Below are 19,694 nucleotides of genomic sequence, written 5' to 3'. Positions count from 1 at the left end.
GTCACACTCCGTGTTCGACTTTCTACAGGCAGTAATGTTCATTAGGATGGAGGGAATCTATGGCTAGCGCTACATAGTCGTGAGTAGAAGCACAGAGTTACGAGAGGTAGCAGAAAGAACACGACGAATATAACAGAACCATTCAATCCGACGACGAATCCTCGTCCGATGTGCTCGTCACGCTAGCGAGATGTCGACTGCTCGTCCGCGAGTGTGCCCTGCTACCAGCGCGGCTTCCAGTCGCAGACAGCGTAGACCTGCTCGTCGTGCGCGGTTCTCCAGCCCTGCTGCCCGCACGCGACGCACCCGCATGCGACCCCGCGCGACTGCCCGCCTCCGACGCGCGGCTCTCGCGGATCCTCGCCAGCCGCTCCTCGCGCTCCTCCCTCTCCCGCGCCTCCTCCTCAATCCTCCGCGACACCGCCTCGTGCGCCTCCATCTCCGCGCGCAGCGGCTGCGCGCACTTGAGGATGAACACCGCCGGCAGGCCCGCCGTCCTTTGCGTGTTCGCCTCGATCTCCAGGCCGCCGAACATCCGGTTCGCGCCCAGGAAGTCGAACCGGCGCATGCCCTCCCCCAGCGCGCCGCCGACCACGCCCGGCGCGGGCGCGCGGTTCCCCGCGTACGCGCGCGCCACCGCGTGCCGCTCCGCGCGCGAGAGCGCCTCGTAGTCCGACCGGCCCGTGAACTTGTACATGTCCTCCTTGATCGCCTCGATCACCTCCCCGCACGTCACGCCGAGCGCGGGGTCCGCCGCGCGCACGGTGATCGTCCACGCGGTCTTGTCCGGGATGAGGCGCAGCTCGGAGAGGCGGGGGAAGGTCGCGGGGTCGTTGCGGCCGCGCATCCAGGACTCGTTAGGGCGGTCGATCGATTTTTGGCAGTGGGAGGTGGGGAAGGTCATGTTCCAGCGGAGGTGGGGGCGGTCAGCGGGGTCGTCGGGGGGTGGCTGGAGGAGGGGGTGGAGCTCGAGGGTGGCGTTGGTCACTTTGAGGAGGAGGGGGTTGAGCACGGGGCCATCTGGAGGAGGTCTGATCAGTGGTCGAAGGCATGAGAGGAGGTAGTACAACGCACAATGGGGCCCTGGCGCGAACTTGTCTACTCGGTCTCCAGTGTGCCCTCGTGGGGCTGCTGGAGGGCCCGGTGCAGGAGGTATCGGTGGCGGGGGCATCACTGGGGCGGGCCCGCCAGCCCAAGGCGTCCCAGGTGGCGGACCTCCATATGGATCATGCGGGAACGCACCATACGGCGCAGCCGGTGTCGCGCCCCACGATCCACCATAGGGCGTGTACGCAGAGCCCATCGGCTGCGCGCGATACCCATACCCTCCCGCATGCGGTGGCGGAGCAGCCGGCGGTGGAGGTGCGCCCCATCCGCCGGGCAAAGGGGGCTGTGCCGCCCATGGCGAGGTGAACGATTGAGGTGGGTATCCGACGTAGTCTTCGCTGACGCCTGGCGGTCGATGGGGACCAGGATCGGCAGACCAACCGTGCGATCGCGGGGGCTCGGGAGGCGGCCAGCCCGCGCCCCATCCGCCGCGTGCAGGAGGTGGAGGCCCTGGTGGTGGCTGGCCGTACCCGCCCACGTACGGTGTAGCTGGGGGTGGCGCGCCATACCCGTAGGGAGGATAGCCTGGAGGATACATGGGTGGGGCGGCGGCGGGATAGGCGGCAGGCGTATGCGGTGTCTGTGCCCAGGGTGGTGCTGCGCCTGGTGGTGGACCGCCTGGCGGACCCGGAACGACGGGGGGTAGGGGCGTGTGCTGGGGCGAGGAACCCGGGGTGCTGTCCAGCGGGGGAACGAAGGGAGACGCCATGGCTACTAGTCGCTAGTCGAGGGGTATGGGCTGCTGCGTGTTGTGCGCGACGACGTGAGGGTCCTGTCCTGCGCGCCGTCCGTGTCGTAAGAGCCGGTGCTAGTCGTGATCGCTGGGGCTAGTCGTATGCGTAATCAGTGGCGCCAAGTGCGATCGCTGTCCGCCGCAGCGAGCGGTAGGTGGCGGGCGAAGACAAGCTTCAGATGAGATGAGGCAAGGCAAGCAAGCAGGCCTGCGTCAATAGACGCCCATCACGTGTGCCCTGTGCCCTCAAGGCTCGCTCGCCTGTGTCCGGGACGGGGGAGATCGATATGTGCGCATCGATGGGGTAAATGGGCGCGCCTCTCAAGACGTACGCCGACACGATCGATACACGTGTATCATTCAATTATCGACACGCGAGCCGATGTCACGCCGACAACACGCGTCTGATTATCCCGTGTATCTGTATAGCTTGCTCCGCCTTTGAGTATGGTGGTGTATTGAGTCAGAAAAAGCATATGTACAACGGAAGACATCAGGATGAAGAAAGGAACTCGGACAGGAGACGAGGAGAGATGATGATAATCTCATCACGTGATATGTTGAACTTTCGGCAATGGCCGTGAATGCTGGAAGACCGTCAGGTTTCACGACCTGGCGCGCAATCCAATCTCATTCCCGCAATGCTACTCATTTCTTCCTACATACTCCATTTCAGGAAGCCAGCCTGACGAAGACCGGCAGCTGCGCTGAACCCTCCGGCTCGCTCTTGAGTGCCGGACGCTGTACTGCAGCAGTGCGGACTTTGATGTCGCTAGGGTCGACGGCAAGCTCGAATTCGAACGAGCGGACAAGGACGAATAGGATCGCCTTAATCCTGCCCACAACGTCAGCGTGGAATGAACGGCAAGATGAAGAGGGCTACATACTCTGCAATCGAAAACCTGAATCCGATGCACGCGTGCGGACCGCCAGAGAAGGTGAAGAGATGATTCCAGACTGACGGGACGCTCTTCACTGTGTCAGGAAGAGTCTCCCAGCGTTCTGGTCTGATAAAAGCTGTCAGCGGAAGAGAATGTATCGCCTAAAATGCCGCTCACCGAAACTGGTCCGCATCGTCGCCCCAAATCTCCTTCGCTCGGTGCAGGTTATGTATCGAGAGCATGAATTGCTGGCCTTTTCTCACCCTGGAATCGCATCAGCTCTCATCTTACGGACCCCCACCAATAATCATTATCCACTTACACGATCTGCTCATGCTCCCGCCCCTTCGTATACGTATACGGCCTCGCTAGCGGCACCACATCGTCCCTCGTTGCCACACGCGCCGTCCACGGTACGGGCGCATAGAAGCGCAACACCTCCTTGACGAACATATCAAGATAGGGCAGCGAGTTGAGCTCGTCGAGGCTGGGCGCATCGTTGTCGAGAGCGTGTAGCTCATCGCGCAGGCGGTTCTGTATAGCGAGATCTTGCGTGAGGTGGTAGATCGCCCATGTCGTGGCCGTTGCAGTGGTTTCGTGCCCGGCTACGAGGAAAGTAGGGACCTCTATAAAAAGGGAGATCAAAATTGTGTAGCTGAGATAGATCTGATCTACTCACGCGCGAGCACGTCCTCATCTGACATCCTCTCCTTCGCCGACTCGGCTAGATTGGCGCGCACGAGAAAGGAGAGCAAGTCGCGGGGTCTTCTCTCTCCTTCTTCATCTTTCCAGCCGACCAGCGCTTTTGCCTTCGCCTCCGAAAGTAGCTGACGTCCAATCCTATCCATCGTCGCCCGAGCCGTGCGCAAAGCCTCATCTCCGGGAGCAGGCCAAAAGCGTAGCGCTGGAAAGATGGGTTGGAGGTCTCGCAAGAGACTTCCTGCGCGCTCGAGCCAAGAGCTCTGCTTCCGCGGACCACCGATGAGCGTGGCGAATGCGCGACTGAGCTCGTTTGATTCAGCCTCGCCGTCGAGGGCGTTAAAATCGTAGCCAAAGCCTGAAGAGATACATAAACATCTGGACCACAGGACGTGTATCTCGCGACTGAAGAACTGATATACCTGCTCTGCCGATGACATCAAGCGTCATGAGAGAAAGCTCCCCTAGGACGTTGAGACGAGCTTGTCCTCCTTCATCTGACAGGGAGCGCGTCCATCTGTCGCGCAGCTGCGGATATAGTCAGAGAAGGCATGTCTATACGAATTCACATGCGTACTTTCTCCGCCAAATACAAGAACACTGGTGTCAGCTCGCGGATTTGAGAAGGACCGAAGGCTGGGTTCTGAACGAGGCTTAGCCACCATTACACCGCCTAGCAAGTCATAGTCAAGTCACAAAGTCATAGCACTTACCATGATCTTCCTCTGTAAAGTGCATGCTCAGGTGAGCTTTCTTGCCTTGCAAAAGGAAGAGCGTGAGTCGCACCTGCTGCCGATGCTTCTCGCCCTCAGTGACGAGGACACCGTCGCCAAGAACGCGCGCGAGTCCGAAACGCGCCTCCTCAGGCTTGTGGTAGACTTCGTCACGAGTAACGATATGGTGCAACGCACGAGGGTCGGTGGTCAGGATGCGGGTGGTCTGGAGGGCCTCTTGCTAAGCGTCTCGTCCAGAGAGAAAGGATGAAAATACGCACTCCAGCCGTGCCATAGATACGGAGGACGTGGCCATACTGGCGGAACCACCTATCGAGGGCGTCGGTAGGACTTCGCTAGAGCGTAATTTGAGCGAATGCGTCAAGGATCAGGGAGAGGTCGTACCTCCTCTGCTAGAAGCTCAGTGATATGTCCAAGCAGCCAGTGTCGCAGTGACGGGCGAGGAGGACCTGGGATGGTATCTACCGGAGCGCACAAAGAGCGATAGAATGCCACAGCAGCGCCTACCGCGACACAAGTGATGGTCGACTTGTAGATGTCCAGATCAGCAGCAAGAGCGCTGAGCGCGGTGACCGACTCGTGGATGGAGGCCATCGCTGAAGTCAAGGCTGCACAGAGAATGAGAGCGCGAGAGCTCTGGTCTTATATACCTTAGTTGCTGACGGATATCGCAACCGAGCTGCGTTATGGTCTGCGCGTAGCATACATGCTGAAGGACGGTATTTCGACCATTGCTGATTTGGATCCTGAACCCAAAAGCCAGGTATTGGTCGTCAGTACATGCAGGGATTCTTATGTCGGTATCACAGGAAGATATCATGGCAGCAGAGTTCCCTGTTCGACTACACAAGATGTCAGCGCTTCAACCTCTAGAGTAATGCAGCTGACTGGCACGCTTAGGTGTTACCGAGCAGCCCATAGCAGGCAGATCGCCTTCCCATGGCTGTACTATGAGCCGACTGACGACTGAATTCAAGCTAAACACCTAGTTCTGCGATCCTCCACTGGTCGACGATCAAACAACGTTGCCGACGATGACGGGAAGGAGGAAGGACGAAAAAGGAAGCTGATGATTGCCTTACACTGCGGCAAACAAGCCATCACAAGCCTCGGTGTGATCCGCACGTGGCCTGGACATATAATAATTGGAAGCAAGCGTTCGTTCAAGATCTACCGTTCACGACGTCGTACACAAGACTTGAGCCTACACTGAGATTCGCATTACATATGGAGCATTCATCGACTATTTCCTGTCCAAAGCTACGTCATTCACAACTCCATTCGCTCGCCAGCAAATTCCGCCCATTGCTCAAGCCACGCGCTTGACCAACACCGGAAGATTACCGACGGCCTTCGCATCACCCTTGAGCGCTGGACGGATCACAGCAACATGATGAGACTGGATGTCCTCCTCCTTGACCGCAAGCCGGAACTCGAACGTGCGGACGAGGGTGAAAAGGATGGCCTTCATCCTGAAAATAAAAGGCACGGGTCAGCTCGGCTCTGCAGGCGGTGGACGGACTGCCGAGAACGCACTCTACGACGGAGAACCTCCACCCGATGCACGCGTGCGAGCCGCCGAGGAAGGTGAAGACGTGGCTGAGGAATATGGCCGGGATGTTTTTCAGCATCGCGGCGGAGGACTCGGGCGCCCAGCGCTCCGGCCTGTACGAGTACAAGCGATTTGTGAGACGTGCGCGACACGGGGGATGCCTGGTCACCCACTTGAACACATCGGCGTCCTCGCCCCAGATTTCCTTCGACCGATGCATGCTATGTATCGGCAGCATGAATTCCTGGCCCTTGCGAGCCCTTCACGACACGGTTAGTCAGTGCCTTCTCCCATTGGTCTACCCCGCCATATTACTCACCTAATTTCCGAGCACACATTCCCATGGATATCGATGAACGGCTTCGCCAGCGGCACCACGTCGTCCCTCACGGCCTGGCGCGTCACCCACGGCACCGGGGAGTAGAAGCGCAGCACCTCCTTCGTGAACATGTCCAGGTACTGCAGCGTGTTGAGCTCGTCCATCGTGGGCTCGGCGCCGTCGAAGGTGAGGGTTTGGAGCTCTTCGCGGAGGCGCGACTGGATCCCGAGGTCGAGCGTGAGCTGGTAGATCGCCCACGTCGTCGAGGTCGCGGTCGTCTCGTGCCCGGCGAAGACGAAGGTCGGGACCTCTGCGAAATCCGAGCCATCAGCCACGTATCCTCATCCCACACACGAAAAAGGAAAAAATCCACTCACGCCCCATCACCTCCTCATCCGTCAGCCTGTCCCTCTGCGACTCCGCGAGGTTCGCGCGCACGAGCACGGAGAGCAGATCGCGCGCCTCCGTGCCCGACTTGATCTCGTTCGCCGCCGCGTTCGCCTTCGCCTCCGCAAGCAGGCCGCGCCCGATGCGCTCCATCGTCGCCCGCGCGGCCTGCTCCTGGCCCGACCCGGGCGCGGGGATCCACCGCAAGAGGGGGAAGACGACCTGCAGGTCCTGCCACTTGCGCCCGAAGCGCTCGATGAAGGGCGCGGACTTGGGCGGCACGCTGAAGAACTTGGCGAACGCGCGCGCGAGCTCGGAGGACTCGGCGTCGTCGTCGAGGGCGCCGAAGTCGTAGCCGAAGCCTGTATGTTGTTGGAAGGGGGCGGGTGAGAGGAGAAGGGGGATGGATAGTAGCGGGGTACGCACCGGCCTTTCCGATGACGTCCAGAGTCATCCGCGAGAGCTCGTTGAGGATGTTGAGCTCTGCTTCGCCTCCGTTGGCTGCGATGGCATGGTCCCAGCGGTCTTTGAGCTGTCATGAGATGTCAGACGAAGGTGAACGCTGTTCTCACCAACACACAAACCTTCTCAGAAAGGTCCGCGAAGAAAGGCATCAGCTGACGGATTTGCGCAGGGGCAAAAGCGGGGTTCTGACAAGGAGCGATGGGAAAAGTCAGTATCGCGTCCGTATTCCCAGCCGCTATAGCTGCCGCTCGCGAGCTCTCACCAGAATTCTGCGCTGTTGAAGGAACGGGATTCGATCAGCGTTTTGAGAAAAACCCGTGCTGTTTATAGCGCGTACCTGCTGCCTATGTTTGTGGTCCTCGACGGTCAGAATGCTGTCGCCGAGGGCACGCGATATGGACCAGCGCGTCTCGTCCGACCGGTGCCAGATATCGTCGCGCCCCAAGAGGTGCTGCAAGGCGCGCACGTCCGTGGTCATGATGCGGTCCCTCTGATGAGCGTGTCAGGCCTGGAGTGAGAGCTGTCCGTTAGGGAGAACGACATACCCAAGCGAGGCCGCGAAGACGGACTACATGACCGTACTGCGAAGTCCACTTGTCCAGGCCGTCCGTGACGGTGCGCTGCGCGGTCGTCAGTTCTTGCAACTCCGACGGGGACAGCGCGTACCTCTTCTTCGTTTAGCAGCGCACGGTGACCGACGAGCCAGTTGGGCAGGCCTGGCTGAGGAGGACCAGGAATGTTTCTCGTCGGCGAGGTGAGGGAGCGATAGGCCAGACGAATGGCGAGGAAGACGAAGAACGCGCCGACGACTTTGGGTGAATCGCGGACAAGAACGTCCAAGACGGTGTTGGGAGTATATTGCATGTCGTGTGGCAGGAGACTGAGAGGGTACGAGTTGTTGTACGACAGGCATACTGAGCAACGCGCCTCTTATAGGCCCTCCCCCTGCGGGGTTCGGAGTCCGTGGCGAGAATGAGATAGAGGGTGGCCTGTAGAACGACTGCGGCACCATACAGCACAAAGTGAGCACTGTATGCTGAGAGCAAGCTGACCTTCAACTTTTCGTGAAGGCGGGCCGAGCCTCAAGACCAAAAAAGGGTAGTGAACTCGCACGACGGCATGGCAATGACAACCACTGGGGTTCTTTGTGTTGGCATGGGTCCATATGCAGAAGGTTATGCGCAAGCCCGTATGCTCTGATAGGGAGGCATCAGGCCTCTAAGACGTTGTTTCCCAGAGCACGGGCCGTTTTCAGTCACTGAGCTGATGTACAAGTCGGGCGACGGCGACGCGGAGAAGGACACCGATTCCCAGGTTCTCCATGAGTCGTCTGCGGTTTTGCGGAGATATCAAGAGGGTGCCTGTGAAGCACCTTGGCTTTGAGAGAATAGCAGTGCTTAGGCGTCTGGGCATTGGGGTCATCCGATGAGCAGGTCCAAGGCAGGTCATGGTCAAAAGCAAGAATATATTGAGCGCTAATCACAAGTACAAACAGCTATTCTATTGTTCCTCGGCAGTTCCCGGTTGCCATCAGGGTTAGGGTTGGACCCTTCCTTCCAACGCAAAAGAGCCCGCCCAGCCAGAGTGGCCGGAGCGGGACCGGAAAATATTGGGACGGTGCATGAGCCGAAGCCCATACAATGCGCGGGTTTTCCCTGAGGACAGGGTCGCCGTGCTATGGAGAACCCCCACGCACCACCTGCCCAGATACGTGAAGGGGCAGATGCCATCAAGGTAAGTATGAGTTGTCCAGGTGCGAAGAGATGGGTTTTGTAGGAGAGAAAGGGCGCACGGACCAGGCGATGAGCAGGACGTGGGGGCGTCGTGCGCAACGGCGGCGGCGTGATGCACGGACCAAGTGATGCAGGCGATCGATGAGGGGAGGCGCGCGTGGATGCGCTCTGCGGAGGGCCTTGCTCTTCTCTACCATCCGGTGGTAACCCCTTCATAGCGCATTAGGTTCAGCGTGTTCGACTGTTTGATATCAAGGTCAAAGGACGTCGGATTGCAGGAACTTTGAGACCGAATTTGTGGCACAGGCTCCCTCACCGGCAATCGCCGTACCGACTTCGCTTTCGACTCTCGTCATCGACGTGGGCTTACATCTTGTGACTCTCTTTCCTAGTGATATTGGTGACTGAATAGCTTACAGGAATGCCGCGATGTACACATCTACTGAAGGAACTGCAGGTATCTATTGCCTTGCGACCACTTTCCTTGAAGAGTGCTCCGAGCATGATGGCTCACCTTGTGAAATGGACCGGCATATTCTCCGTGCTGGAGGAGAGTTCCACGATAGACGAAGGTCCTTGCAAGCAGAGTGACGCTATACTCGGGGAGACTTTGCGCACTGGCTACAGAACCGTCGAGAGTTCAGCAGGGAGCACATACTCGGAAGAGAGAAGGATGACGATGGGAATGGGGATTGAGGGCTCGAATCCGTATATATGCCATCAGGCTGTAACGCTTTTCCACATGAGTAGTGCAGAAGTACGTTAAGAAGGCGCTGAGTCAACGGGTTGAACAAAGACATACAGTCGCGCGTACCCAAGGACGACCAGCGCGCACACTGTTCCCCAGCCTGAGGCGGCCCTCTCCTCTCCGTGTGACCGTCGCGCAGCAACATGTATGATAGCAGGTCAAGAAGTCGAGGACGCGTGGCGGCGGCGATGTCGACGAGCAGCGTTCTGGACAAGGTTCCTTCCCCGCGTCCTTCCCCGCCCTTACGAGCGACCCCCATGGAGTCCACGTTGGTCGCGCGAAGGAATGGGTTCATGTGAGCGCTTAGACGTGAAGGCGAGTCTAAGCAGTGTGGTCATGCGAAGCACCTACGCCGGGGTGCAAAATCCGTCTTTGCTATCGCAGCGACCTCGCCTTGGGCCGGGCCAGATGGAACATCAGATGGTATAAGTCTTGACAGGTATCAATCCGAATCTACAAGTTCAGCCTCCTCCCTGTTCCTTGTATCATCCGCCAACATCGCGTCCTTCAACTCGCGACCTAGCGCGGCGGCCACAGGCCATGCGACCGCGTTTCCGATTTGTCGCTGCAGCTGTGGAGGAAGTCAGTCTTTGGAGTCACAGACGAAGGGGACGCACATACCGTATTGATATCGTGCTCGCCCTTGACGGATTTGAAGACGAAGTCGTCGGGGAAGCCTTGGGCGCGGGCGAGTTCGCGTACGGTGATCACGCGGCGGCACTGATATTGACCGTTAGACGAAAGGTCAATAAGTCGGGAAGGGCGGGAGCATACCCAGGGGTTCAGACATCGCGACTGCTTGGCTGTCGGCTTCATTTGCGTAGTGATGGTCATGAAGAGCGCTTTCTCGTCCAGGCGGCCAAAATAGGCTGTGTAAATTGTAAGCGGGTACCACCGTGTAGCGTCGCTTCGAGATGTCCTGACCCTTGTTGAACCCAGCCTGCCCATTGGCTGACATGGGATTGTGCAGCATGAAGGTATGGTGAGCGCGCGGTAGGTCTATGCAGCGATGGGATCAGCAGCCTGAGTCAGGGAACGAAATAAGCCACGTACGCCGCGCGTCTGCATTCGGTTCCATCGGGATGCCCACGACTCTGCACAGATGGCAGTGGGTTAGCACAGCGGCAATGAGGAGCATTCCTGACACACTTCTTCGCCGTTTCCTCGTTAAACTGCGCCGTATAGTGCTGGATATCACCGGTCGCGGGTTTCCGACGTGCATTGGCCTGGAACGTCGTCCGCGGCGCGTGCTCGTACGCATCCTCAGGGCTCACGTAGCCTATGCGTCCGATACCATCTGCTGGGAGCAGCGGGATGCCGTCGTTGACTCTGTGATCAGGTTGTTGTTCCCTACGAGGTCTGTAAGTAGACCGATGGCCTGCATAGCGCGCACGACGGACCAATGAAAGCGTCTAAGGTCACCGATCGCGTCTCCGATTGTCACCGCCTTGTGCGGCGCACGGCCTGCGCCCGGATTGACCGCCTCAATGCGTACAGGGCCCCCAGCGAGCTCTAGTGGCATGCGGATGCTGCCGCATTTCACGGGCAGCGAAGCTAGGTCGTGCGTAGGTTGGGGCAGTTGGGGGAGCGTGCGGCCGCTTCGGGCGGCAACGAGGAAGAAGCGGAGGCGGTCTTGGGGGGCGCCGTAGTGCGCGGCCTGGAGGAGGCTGAAGCGGACTTGGTAGCTGGGAGAGGGTGGGGGTCAGCGTGGAATTTGATGGTGACACGCTCAACGATGGTAAGGAGGATTGTGGGGAGAAAGGATTTAGGCATACCCAAGTTCAGTTAGTATTCGCACGCATAACTTGAGCGGCCCGCCCGAAATAATGGCAGGTCCACCACGCGTCTCGCTCAACTTCGCGTACACGAAGCCGCGCACGTTCTCCAGGAAGACGTATTCGGGCTTGAGGTGCGCGACCCAGGAGAGCACGTTGAGGAAGATGTTGTTCCGCGGGTCGTCTCGTGTGCGATGCCGGTTGACGGAGGAGAAGGATTGGCTAAGGGGGTGTAAGCATTGAGCTTTGGCCAGGTGGTAGTTATAGATGGTGTTTCGAGTTCTGGAGCACTAACCAGGGAAAGCCGGCCGTGATGACACGTATCTGGCCAGGCCGTGGCGGGTCAGGAACCTGCGTCTCGCCGTCCCAGAGCTGCTTGGGAGACGCGTCTACGGCCTTGCGATCGTGTACATGCACGGCATACCGCAGCATCGTGTTGACGCACTGATTGTACACCTTGACATCGGAATGGTTGGCTCTATCATCATTGTCAACACCAAGGCACTCCGAGGTAACTTCGAAGCACGCACTCAATAGTCCGCGCCGCCGACGGAGAGAGCTCGATCGCGTGCGTAATCTTGAGGGTGCCACCACTACCTTCCGCCAACGCTGAACCGAACGCGCCGACGCCCGCGCAGAGGTCGAGCACGGACCGCCGCGTCAATGCGGCCTCTTCACTCTGCGCCTTCTCCAGCTTCTGTTTGCACTTGGTGCACTGTGGCACGTCGAGGGATGCGGATAGCTGGCGTTGACCGTTACGGATTTTACCTAGGGCGACGAAGGTATACGGCGAGGCGCGGATCGAGGGAGGGAGCTTTTCGTAGGTCTTTGTCGAGACGACGAGGCATGATCGAAGGATGTCGTGTTTTGAGATAGAAGTCGGCGGTCCTTCGCTCAGATATACGTCGCGCTGTCGTTGAGGGTCAGAGAAGTTGTATATACGAAGAGAAGTCGGAGAATAACTTACGTCGAAATCGCTCACTTCACCGGACTCTGACCTCAGCAGATCCCGAGCCCGTTGCAAGCGTCGGACCTTGATCCGGGCTCCCTGGATACTTCGTATCTGACCGATATGTGCTGTCCCCTTTGCATCGTCTTGGCCTTTGAAAAGCACGTAGTCGTCACGGTGATAGGGAATTGGGTCCTCGCGCTCGCGGAAAGCACACAGTCTGCAGCAGAATTGCGGCTTTCCATCTCTCGCAGCTGGAGGAGGCCCGAGGAAGTCGTCTCGTGGGATGTCTGAGAAGCTGCCTACGGCGGAATCGTATGCGAATCTGCACCATCGGTCAGTACGCGTCCCCTTTCATATTACTCCGAGGAAATCCTCACCTCAGCCGCCTCTTGCCTGGCTCCGGCTCCACCTCTCCATCCCTCACAATCCCCACAGTACCACAGATATCCTTGGCCCGCACATCGCCTAGACACTTCTCCGTCGCAAAGACCTCCCTCGTTCCGCCCAGCTCATTCATCATTGTCTCGCGCGCGGGAGCGTACAACTGCAGGTGGACCCGCCCTTTGGGGCGGTCGATGAACAGGATGCGGGCGAGGGTGAAGAGGTCTTCAGGGGTGACGAGGCGGGCTTTGAGTGATTCGCGTGTGGGCATGTCGGCGCGTTTGTGCTTTGGGGTGAGGATGGTGTCGCCGACCTAGGTGTGTGTGTGTGTGTGGCGACGTCAGCTAGAAGTGGAAGGAGGAAGAAAGCACGAGCGCACCTTGTACTCCTTGTCGCCAATTTTAACAGAATGCGGATGTCGTTCTGTGTTACTCGAATATGTGATAGCCCGCGTCGAGCGCATCCGCTCGAGCGCGCGTATAGCCAGCCTATGCTCCGCCTTCGCCGCGAACACGGGGCACGCGGAGTCCTTACACACGTGGTCCTTGTCCTGCAAGTCAAGCGTGCACACCCGACTCATCTCCGCCGAGCCCCGCGCGCCTAGAATCTCGAGCGCGCCCTGAACGTGCGGTCGGGCGAGCTTAGCGATGAGCGGGAGGACCTGCGTGGTGCTCTGCGCCTCGAGCGCTCGCCGCTCGGGGTCGGGGGCGCGCGCCTTGCGCTCCGTGTGGGTTTGCGTCGGCGGCGGGTGGTGGCGGGCGGGACGCTCTGCTCTATGGATGCCGTCGCGCCGTCGTCTTTGCCGGCCTTTACCGAGGATCTGCAAGACGAGGTCCGCGAATTGCAAGTCCTCTTCGAACGCCTCTTCTTCTATCATCGTCGCCTAAATTGTTGGAAGGGAAACTCGGTCACCAGAGTGCCCTCAAGGAGGTGTCCGCACTCACCGCCTCCTTCAGGTCGTCCTTCGTGAAGACATGGCCGAACTCTTCCTCCTTTGCGAGTTTTTCCTCGATGAATTCCTCGAGCGAGAGGTCAGGATTCGAGAGGACGAGTTGTGTGATGCGGCGCGGGATGAAGAACTTGAGGTATTCGGGAGTGTACTTGGGCGTGGGTGCGCGAAGGATATACCATGCGTAGAGGGTCTGTATCCATATTCGGCTGTCCGGGCGTCAGAATTCAGGACCGCAAAATGGATAGAATGACAAGTGATGGGAGAGTGAATGGAGAGTGGACAATCAACCCGTGAGGCCGAATGAACCTGATACGCACGGGCAAGTGCCACGCTACGAACAACACGCGCCTCTTCGTGGTGCAGGCGCTACGACGTCCATCGCATTCACTTGTATCTGCTACGATAAGTCAGCGGCGACAACCGTTTGCTCACCTGTCTTCCTCCGCCACGGGGTCCCACCATATCTTGACGATAGCCGTGATGTGCGCGTATGTTCGAGAAGACATCATGCCCTTCCCTGGCTGAGATGGACCCGGCCCGTCATCGGTAGTGACAGAGCTCGAGTATCCTCCTCCCTCCTCTTCGTCTTCATCCTCGCTATCGTCCTCGTCTTCGTCGACCAGCACCGGCCATATGTACCCAGCCGCTTCGAACTGGTAGTCATTATCGTCGCTCTCGAGGTCTGCCAGGTTGCGGAATTCACCGTGACGCGGGTCGTAGATGGTAAACGAGTCCAGGTATCGCACAGGCTTGGTGTCGGCTTCGAGTCCCGCTTCGAGTTCGCCGGGGAGGCGGAGTTCAGCTGTTTCTTCAGTACAGCCTGGTGGCAAGGTAAAGTCGGGACTGTTAGGTCGCGTTCTTTTTCTCGACTGTTGGTAATCAGCGGTATTTGCGTGACTAGGAGGGTATGCCTACCTGTGAGTCTTGAGAGGGTTGTGTATTCGAGCGCTTTCTTGATAGGTTTGAGCCAGACGCTGAAGGACCTACGGTGGACTGAGACGCGCTGCGCGAGCCTTGGGAGCTTGTTCCAAGGAGAGTATGCGCTGAAGATGATGGAGGACTAGGCTCTTCTCCTCCGATTTGAGTAGTCTTCCACGCCATGACTCTCTGGGTTGGCTAGGTTTATGATCGTCGTGCTTCACAAGATTGGGTGATAAGCAAGAAGAACAAGTCAAAGCTATTCCATCACAAATTCGAGTAAATCATGACAGAGCAGAGGCTCAGCAGCAAAAGCTCACCTTGTCGAAGATGAAGTTCAAGTTCAAGAGGCGCGTATGCGCTCCTTCCCACGGTTGTTTGTGGAGGCTCGGAACGCGGTCACATGAGATACTTCTCACGGTTGAACTTGTCGCATCGCTGGGCGTTGCGCGACTGTATCAACCATTTCTACGTACAGTGAAAGCATAGAGCAAGGTAGAAAGAGGCGGTTTGTCGTACAGTCAGACTCATCAACGAGGCTGAGGTACTCGTGTCGTTCCTACACTTGGATGCACGGCGACACCCACAGCGGGTCTATGGGAAGCCTATGATCGACGGTTTGGGCTGAAAAGAACCTGATTTGAGCCATACATGAAAGCGCTTGGGTGCAGGTGATAAGTTTGAAGTGAGGCATGCATGTAGAAGACAGTAGTCTGCTTTAGGATAAACCTCTTGCAGGGCTTTCGAGGTCTGCTTTAGACTTGAGCAGGTACGAGCTTCACATAGTAGTATGGCTGATTATTGAGGCGAAGACAAGAAGAAATATGCATGTACAGCCGACGCCAGCCACTATGTATTCAGCGGGGTCCACTCGAGTTTGTCGGCGTTCTTGCTGAATACTGACTTCGGGCGTTCGATAGATCAAGGCGCTCTCGAGGTACAGAGAACTCTTCGTTTGACAACGGGAACGGCATTGGCTGCCTCGATATGTAGCGCCTCTAGACTCCGATCTAGAGAGTGTGAAAGATCTTTCGAAGGTGGCGGCGGAAAGCAAGGCGCACACCTGCCATCACTTCTCTCCTCCCACCAACATTGCGGTCCCCACGCAGACATCCATCCCTTGGACACCACCTCTACCTCATTTCTTGCCCTCAGTTGGCCGACTCTCGCATCACTCCGCCATGGACAGCGCCTACAAGGCCGACAAGGAGGCCTTTGTCTCTGGCCTCACCGGCAGCACCGTCGGCCACATCAATGCCATCTCCCTGCTCGTCGCCTTCGTGCGTGCCCTCTCCCCCTTCCCCTCCCACCCACTAAACTGACCCCAAGCTCTCCGTCGCAGTCCACGCTGGCGTCCAGTCGCGCTTGAATCCACGCCCCGCGCCCCTCCTCTCCTTCGCGATCCTCGTGCTCCCCCTCCTGCTTGGCATGACGCTGCTGGCGAACGCGCCAGGGGTGCTGATTGTGGGGCTGGGCGCGGCGGCGGCTGGGCTGTACGCGAAGGCGCCGAAGGAGCTGGACTCGCCGCTACCGAGCCGATCGCCAGCGCCCTCGGCCGCGTTCTCGACGTCGCCTGCGCGCGTCCCGCCGCTCCCCGCGCTCTCGACCTTCCGCGCGCACATGCTGCTCATGACCATCCTCGCCATCCTCGCGGTCGACTTTCCCGTCTTCCCGCGCGAGCTCGCAAAGTGCGAGACGTACGGGGTGTCGCTGGTGCGTGCAGCCTACCCTTTCCTGCATCGAGTACTGAACCCAGCCCAGATGGACGTCGGCGTCGGCTCCTTCGTCTTTGCTGCAGGCATAGTCTCCGCACTACCCATCCTCAAGGATCCCACCTACCTCCGCGCGCCCACGCCCCCCAAAGTCCTCTCCGTCGCGCGCAAGGCAGCGCCGATCATCGCCCTCGGCCTCGTGCGCGTCGCGCTGGTCAAGGGGACTGAATATCCCGTGTCGTAGTGTGCTTGCTTGTCTCGAATCATGCGCATGCTGACCTACACGCAGGAACACGTCACGGAGTATGGCGTACATTGGAACTTCTTCATCACGTTAGCGGTCGTGCCGGTGCTACAAGTCTTGTTGCACCCGGTGATCGCGCGCGGCGCGTCGGTATCGTGGTTGGCGGTGCTCGTAGGGATGAGTGCGTGCTACAGCGTCTTCATCTTCGCCCGTACTTATCTCGTACCGCAGCTCAACAAGCTCTCCTTACTGTCGGCGGCTTGGACCGATATGTACTCTACGCCCCAAGAGCGACTTTGTTAAGCCAGAACAAGGAGGGGATTGTGTCTTTGCTAGGTATGTACGCTGTATACAGCGTACCTTATGTCTAGTGACCGACATTGTAGGCTACCTCTCCCTCCACCTCCTCGGCCTCGCGACTGGCACGCTCATCCTCCCACCCTCGCCCTCGTACTTCCGCCGGATGCAGCGCGCGCCATTGAGTGACCCACCCAGCGCTACCCACTCGAAGAAGGACGACGATGCCGCTCGGAAATCATACGACAGTGCTGCCCCGTTCACAAGCGGGACGAACGACAAGCCCCTCCCACCACTGTCGCTCCCACGCGAGGACGACAAGACGGCGACGGAGCTGTTCGGGTACACGCTCCTGTGGTGGGCGCTGTTCTACATTGCCAGATACTTCAAGGTCGGTGGGCAGGACGTGTCGAGAAGAATGGTCAACCTCCCCTACATCCTCTGGGTCGCCGCCTACAACACTACTGCCCTCCTCGGCTATTTCGCCCTCGACCTACTGTTCTTTCCCCGCCTGGAGCGTTATGACCCGACGTCGGGGCTTAAGCGCTCGCCGGGTGCGGGTGCGGGTGCGAAGGCATATGCGCAAGCGCGAGCCCCTGCGCTGCTCGAAGCGATCAATAAGAACGGGCTGGCGTTGTTCTTGTTGGTAAGTAGTTGTTGCTGTAGGCGCGGGTGATGCGAGTGATGCGGGTGATGCGGGTGTGTTTGTATACTGTGTTCGGACGGGATTCGCATTCGCGTCTCTCCTCCCTTGCCCACCCTGTCTCGTCGTCCTCGCCTGCCCATCCCTGTCTCTTCTTCCTCGCCCGCCCTTTGGAGCCCTGCTGACGTTCACCTCCAGGCCAACCTCCTCACCGGGGCCATCAACCTGACGACGCAGACGATGTACGCGTCGAATACGAAGGCCATGGTCATCCTGACCGCGTATGCGGGGGTCGTGTGCTGGGTCGCGTGGGCGGTCAGGGGTAGGAGGGTGGTGAAGTTGTGAGTAATGTACGGTGCGCTGAATAGGGTAGTGAAAGCAATTGATACTCGCCACCTGTGGATTGCACGGACAGAGTACTATATCATTGGTCTTTTCCATGTGTACAACGCGAGAAGAGCTGCGTAGCCAAGGAAAACATACATTCTACTGCGCCATAGGTGGAAGGTAATCGAGTACATGCAAACGCAAATACCCATCCTTGCCACCTGTTACAGCACATAGTCGCGCGGAGACGGGGCAGAGGTCGATATTCCCCAGGTCGAACGACGATTGCCATACGGGGTCCTGACCGTCGAGTACATTAACCACTAAGTCTAGATCTGTTGGGTTGGCAGCTGCGACGCGTCCGCTTGCACTGCGACTCTGCGCGTCTCGGTGCTGCACGTGGATGTGCACGCCGGCTTGATCGTCTGCCATTTCGATGTACGACTGGATTTCGTCGACATCGTCCGGATATTCTTCGTCGTCCTCGTCCTCGTCCGACCCGTCGCCCAACGTCTCGTCGACGAGACCTGAGTAGTCAATGGGACCAGCGCGCGCTTCTGCTTTCCTCCGGTTGTGTGCCTCCATCGAACTATCGACCCAGCCCGAACTGTGTCCCATCCTGACAAGACCTCCGTCGCAAGCGCGCATCGGGCGTATGTGGCAGTGGTCCTTTGAGAGGTCGTATTCGTTGGGGTAAAACTTCGCATCCCCCGCGTCCGAGACTGGTATGATCAGGCTCTGGGGATCGGTAGGAGACTCTGGATGCAGCCGATACCGGCAAAAATGCCCGTGTCGGTCGAGGTGCTGGAGGTCGATGAACTGAGCGCCGTTGGCGCGATGCTGCAAGAAAATCGCATCGCCGCAGGCGTGGGTGTCGGATACCACGAAAATGGGGTCTAGGCGCAGCGGAGAGAGGGAAGAGGAGACGGGAGAAAAAGGTGGGAGCTCGTAGATAAAGAACGCCGCCGAAGACCGGAGGATGAGGCTGTTGCGTGATAGAATGGCCTGCGAAGGGGTAAGCGAAAAGGCCCAGCTGCCCAGCAGACGGGCGTCCACATTAGAGAAAGGCATCGATATACCTCATCGTCATATAGTTTGTCATCGTTCAGAGACCGAATAAGCGCCACCACGTTCAGCTCGAAATCCCACATGCCGAAGACCGTTGAGCCCCTGCCAACGAAGGCTACCTGATTCTTTACGGCATTATAAGATATCGCGCGTAGTTGCTCCGGACCTTCGAAAGTGAGTCTGGAGATCACTTCGCCGGTGGGTGTCGAGGAAAGGTTGCGTATCTTGTACGCTACAAGAGATACCGGACCGACTGGGGTCGCATACCTGAAGCGTATGTCAGCGATGGGTGTAAGCGTTGACGGAACACAGCTTAAGGACGTACACGGTGTCGTGTCGAAGGGATAAGGAAAAGATCACGACTATGTCGTCCCCTCTGATGATGTGCAGGCTTGATATGCAGTGCGCGGGGTCGTGCGTCAAGTCGCGTTTGATCAACGAGACGGATGGCTGGAGCTGCGAGGACTGGCTATATCCTCTCCCAAGGTCAAAGACACGAAACATCTCGGGGGAGTCGACAAGAAGGAAACGTCCTCCCGGAACCAGGGTGACCCCTTTTGCACGACAATCTCGTAGGCTGGGAGGCAAAGGGCTTCCCAGCGTGGTCTGACTACGCGAACGAGGCGAAACTTCCCCCAGGAGAGAAGAAATAGGAGAAGCGCGTCTGAGGCGTTGCATGAGGACTTGCGGTCGTAAGGCGGCATGGCGGAGTTCTTCCATCGACATTGCTCTGAGGTCAAAACTGGGCGCGAAGACGTTGTTCTCGTCGATGACTCGACGCAGAGCGTCAAGCCACACAGCGCGACATGAAGCTCGCTCCCTGACGGTCGTGCTCGTCTGTTAACATCGTAAATGGTTGAATTGTCTACTAAATCATTGCTAGTGCCCACCGAATGCAAGGAAAGGATGTCCAAGGGTTTCAACAAAGATTGGATTTGGATGAGAAGATCCAACGGCAAGCCAGGCAGAGACATATTCTGTATGTTATGTTGGCGTGATCAGAAAAAGGCGCGGGTGAGATGAGCGCCGATGGCGAGAGAGAGTTGAGAATAGGGGCGGACGAATCA

The 19,694-nt window shown here is 58.3% G+C and overlaps 8 protein-coding genes across 8 annotated transcripts; 1 reads left to right on the top strand and 7 right to left on the bottom strand.

Moving 5' to 3' along the window:
- Positions 1–7: 7 nt before the first annotated feature.
- On the bottom strand, positions 8–2,153 carry SCHCODRAFT_02604237 (uncharacterized protein). Its single transcript, XM_050344092.1, has 2 exons — positions 1,075–2,153; positions 8–1,020 (listed from the first exon to the last, which is right to left on the bottom strand). Exons 1-2 carry the CDS (start codon positions 1,814–1,816, stop codon positions 143–145), a joined length of 1,620 nt encoding a protein of 539 aa, XP_050202617.1. The 5' UTR covers positions 1,817–2,153; the 3' UTR covers positions 8–142.
- A 246-nt stretch (positions 2,154–2,399) lies between these two features.
- SCHCODRAFT_02559393 (cytochrome P450) lies at positions 2,400–4,817 on the bottom strand. The gene is made up of 11 exons (XM_003036257.2): positions 4,539–4,817; positions 4,415–4,489; positions 4,207–4,359; positions 4,134–4,145; positions 3,998–4,063; positions 3,843–3,948; positions 3,401–3,778; positions 3,044–3,347; positions 2,899–2,985; positions 2,728–2,847; positions 2,400–2,675 (listed from the first exon to the last, which is right to left on the bottom strand). Exons 1-11 carry the CDS (start codon positions 4,746–4,748, stop codon positions 2,513–2,515), a joined length of 1,674 nt encoding a protein of 557 aa, XP_003036303.2. The 5' UTR covers positions 4,749–4,817; the 3' UTR covers positions 2,400–2,512.
- A 483-nt stretch (positions 4,818–5,300) lies between these two features.
- Positions 5,301–8,200, bottom strand: SCHCODRAFT_02604231 (cytochrome P450). Its single transcript, XM_050344091.1, has 12 exons — positions 7,938–8,200; positions 7,544–7,887; positions 7,423–7,497; positions 7,215–7,367; positions 7,140–7,151; positions 6,997–7,062; positions 6,839–6,944; positions 6,403–6,774; positions 6,026–6,335; positions 5,880–5,966; positions 5,691–5,819; positions 5,301–5,626 (listed from the first exon to the last, which is right to left on the bottom strand). The coding sequence occupies exons 2-12, from the start codon at positions 7,739–7,741 to the stop codon at positions 5,464–5,466; spliced, it is 1,671 nt and encodes a 556-aa protein (XP_050202616.1). The 5' UTR covers positions 7,742–7,887; positions 7,938–8,200; the 3' UTR covers positions 5,301–5,463.
- Positions 8,201–8,352: 152 nt separating this feature from the next.
- SCHCODRAFT_02559388 (uncharacterized protein) lies at positions 8,353–8,619 on the bottom strand (the record flags this gene model as incomplete). Its single annotated transcript, XM_003036259.2, has 1 exon — positions 8,353–8,619. Exon 1 carries the CDS (start codon positions 8,605–8,607, stop codon positions 8,353–8,355), a length of 255 nt encoding a protein of 84 aa, XP_003036305.1. The 5' UTR covers positions 8,608–8,619.
- Positions 8,620–9,765: 1,146 nt separating this feature from the next.
- SCHCODRAFT_02604223 (uncharacterized protein) lies at positions 9,766–12,774 on the bottom strand. Its single transcript, XM_003036260.2, has 12 exons — positions 12,463–12,774; positions 12,101–12,407; positions 11,664–12,043; positions 11,429–11,611; positions 11,134–11,355; positions 10,759–11,043; positions 10,508–10,708; positions 10,412–10,452; positions 10,283–10,357; positions 10,133–10,227; positions 9,980–10,078; positions 9,766–9,929 (listed from the first exon to the last, which is right to left on the bottom strand). Exons 1-12 carry the CDS (start codon positions 12,735–12,737, stop codon positions 9,801–9,803), a joined length of 2,292 nt encoding a protein of 763 aa, XP_003036306.2. The 5' UTR covers positions 12,738–12,774; the 3' UTR covers positions 9,766–9,800.
- Positions 12,775–13,569: 795 nt separating this feature from the next.
- Positions 13,570–14,692, bottom strand: SCHCODRAFT_02002650 (uncharacterized protein). Its single transcript, XM_050341505.1, has 5 exons — positions 14,657–14,692; positions 14,406–14,554; positions 14,334–14,341; positions 13,736–14,276; positions 13,570–13,624 (listed from the first exon to the last, which is right to left on the bottom strand). Exons 2-4 carry the CDS (start codon positions 14,517–14,519, stop codon positions 13,847–13,849), a joined length of 552 nt encoding a protein of 183 aa, XP_050202615.1. The 5' UTR covers positions 14,520–14,554; positions 14,657–14,692; the 3' UTR covers positions 13,570–13,624; positions 13,736–13,846.
- An 860-nt stretch (positions 14,693–15,552) lies between these two features.
- On the top strand, positions 15,553–17,773 carry SCHCODRAFT_02604217 (uncharacterized protein). Its single transcript, XM_050344090.1, has 7 exons — positions 15,553–15,616; positions 15,679–16,049; positions 16,098–16,283; positions 16,338–16,473; positions 16,524–16,628; positions 16,679–17,235; positions 17,431–17,773. The coding sequence occupies exons 2-7, from the start codon at positions 15,765–15,767 to the stop codon at positions 17,575–17,577; spliced, it is 1,416 nt and encodes a 471-aa protein (XP_050202614.1). The 5' UTR covers positions 15,553–15,616; positions 15,679–15,764; the 3' UTR covers positions 17,578–17,773.
- On the bottom strand, positions 17,719–19,601 carry SCHCODRAFT_01169057 (uncharacterized protein; the record flags this gene model as incomplete). Its single annotated transcript, XM_003036261.2, has 4 exons — positions 17,719–18,564; positions 18,639–18,894; positions 18,953–19,464; positions 19,518–19,601. The coding sequence occupies 4 exons, from the start codon at positions 19,599–19,601 to the stop codon at positions 17,719–17,721; spliced, it is 1,698 nt and encodes a 565-aa protein (XP_003036307.1).
- Positions 19,602–19,694: the final 93 nt, after the last annotated feature.

This window comes from Schizophyllum commune (genome assembly GCF_000143185.2).
Source record: "Schizophyllum commune H4-8 unplaced genomic scaffold SCHCOscaffold_1, whole genome shotgun sequence".
Lineage (NCBI taxonomy): Eukaryota > Fungi > Basidiomycota > Agaricomycetes > Agaricales > Schizophyllaceae > Schizophyllum > Schizophyllum commune.
This window is presented reverse-complemented; position numbering and strand designations above follow the sequence as displayed.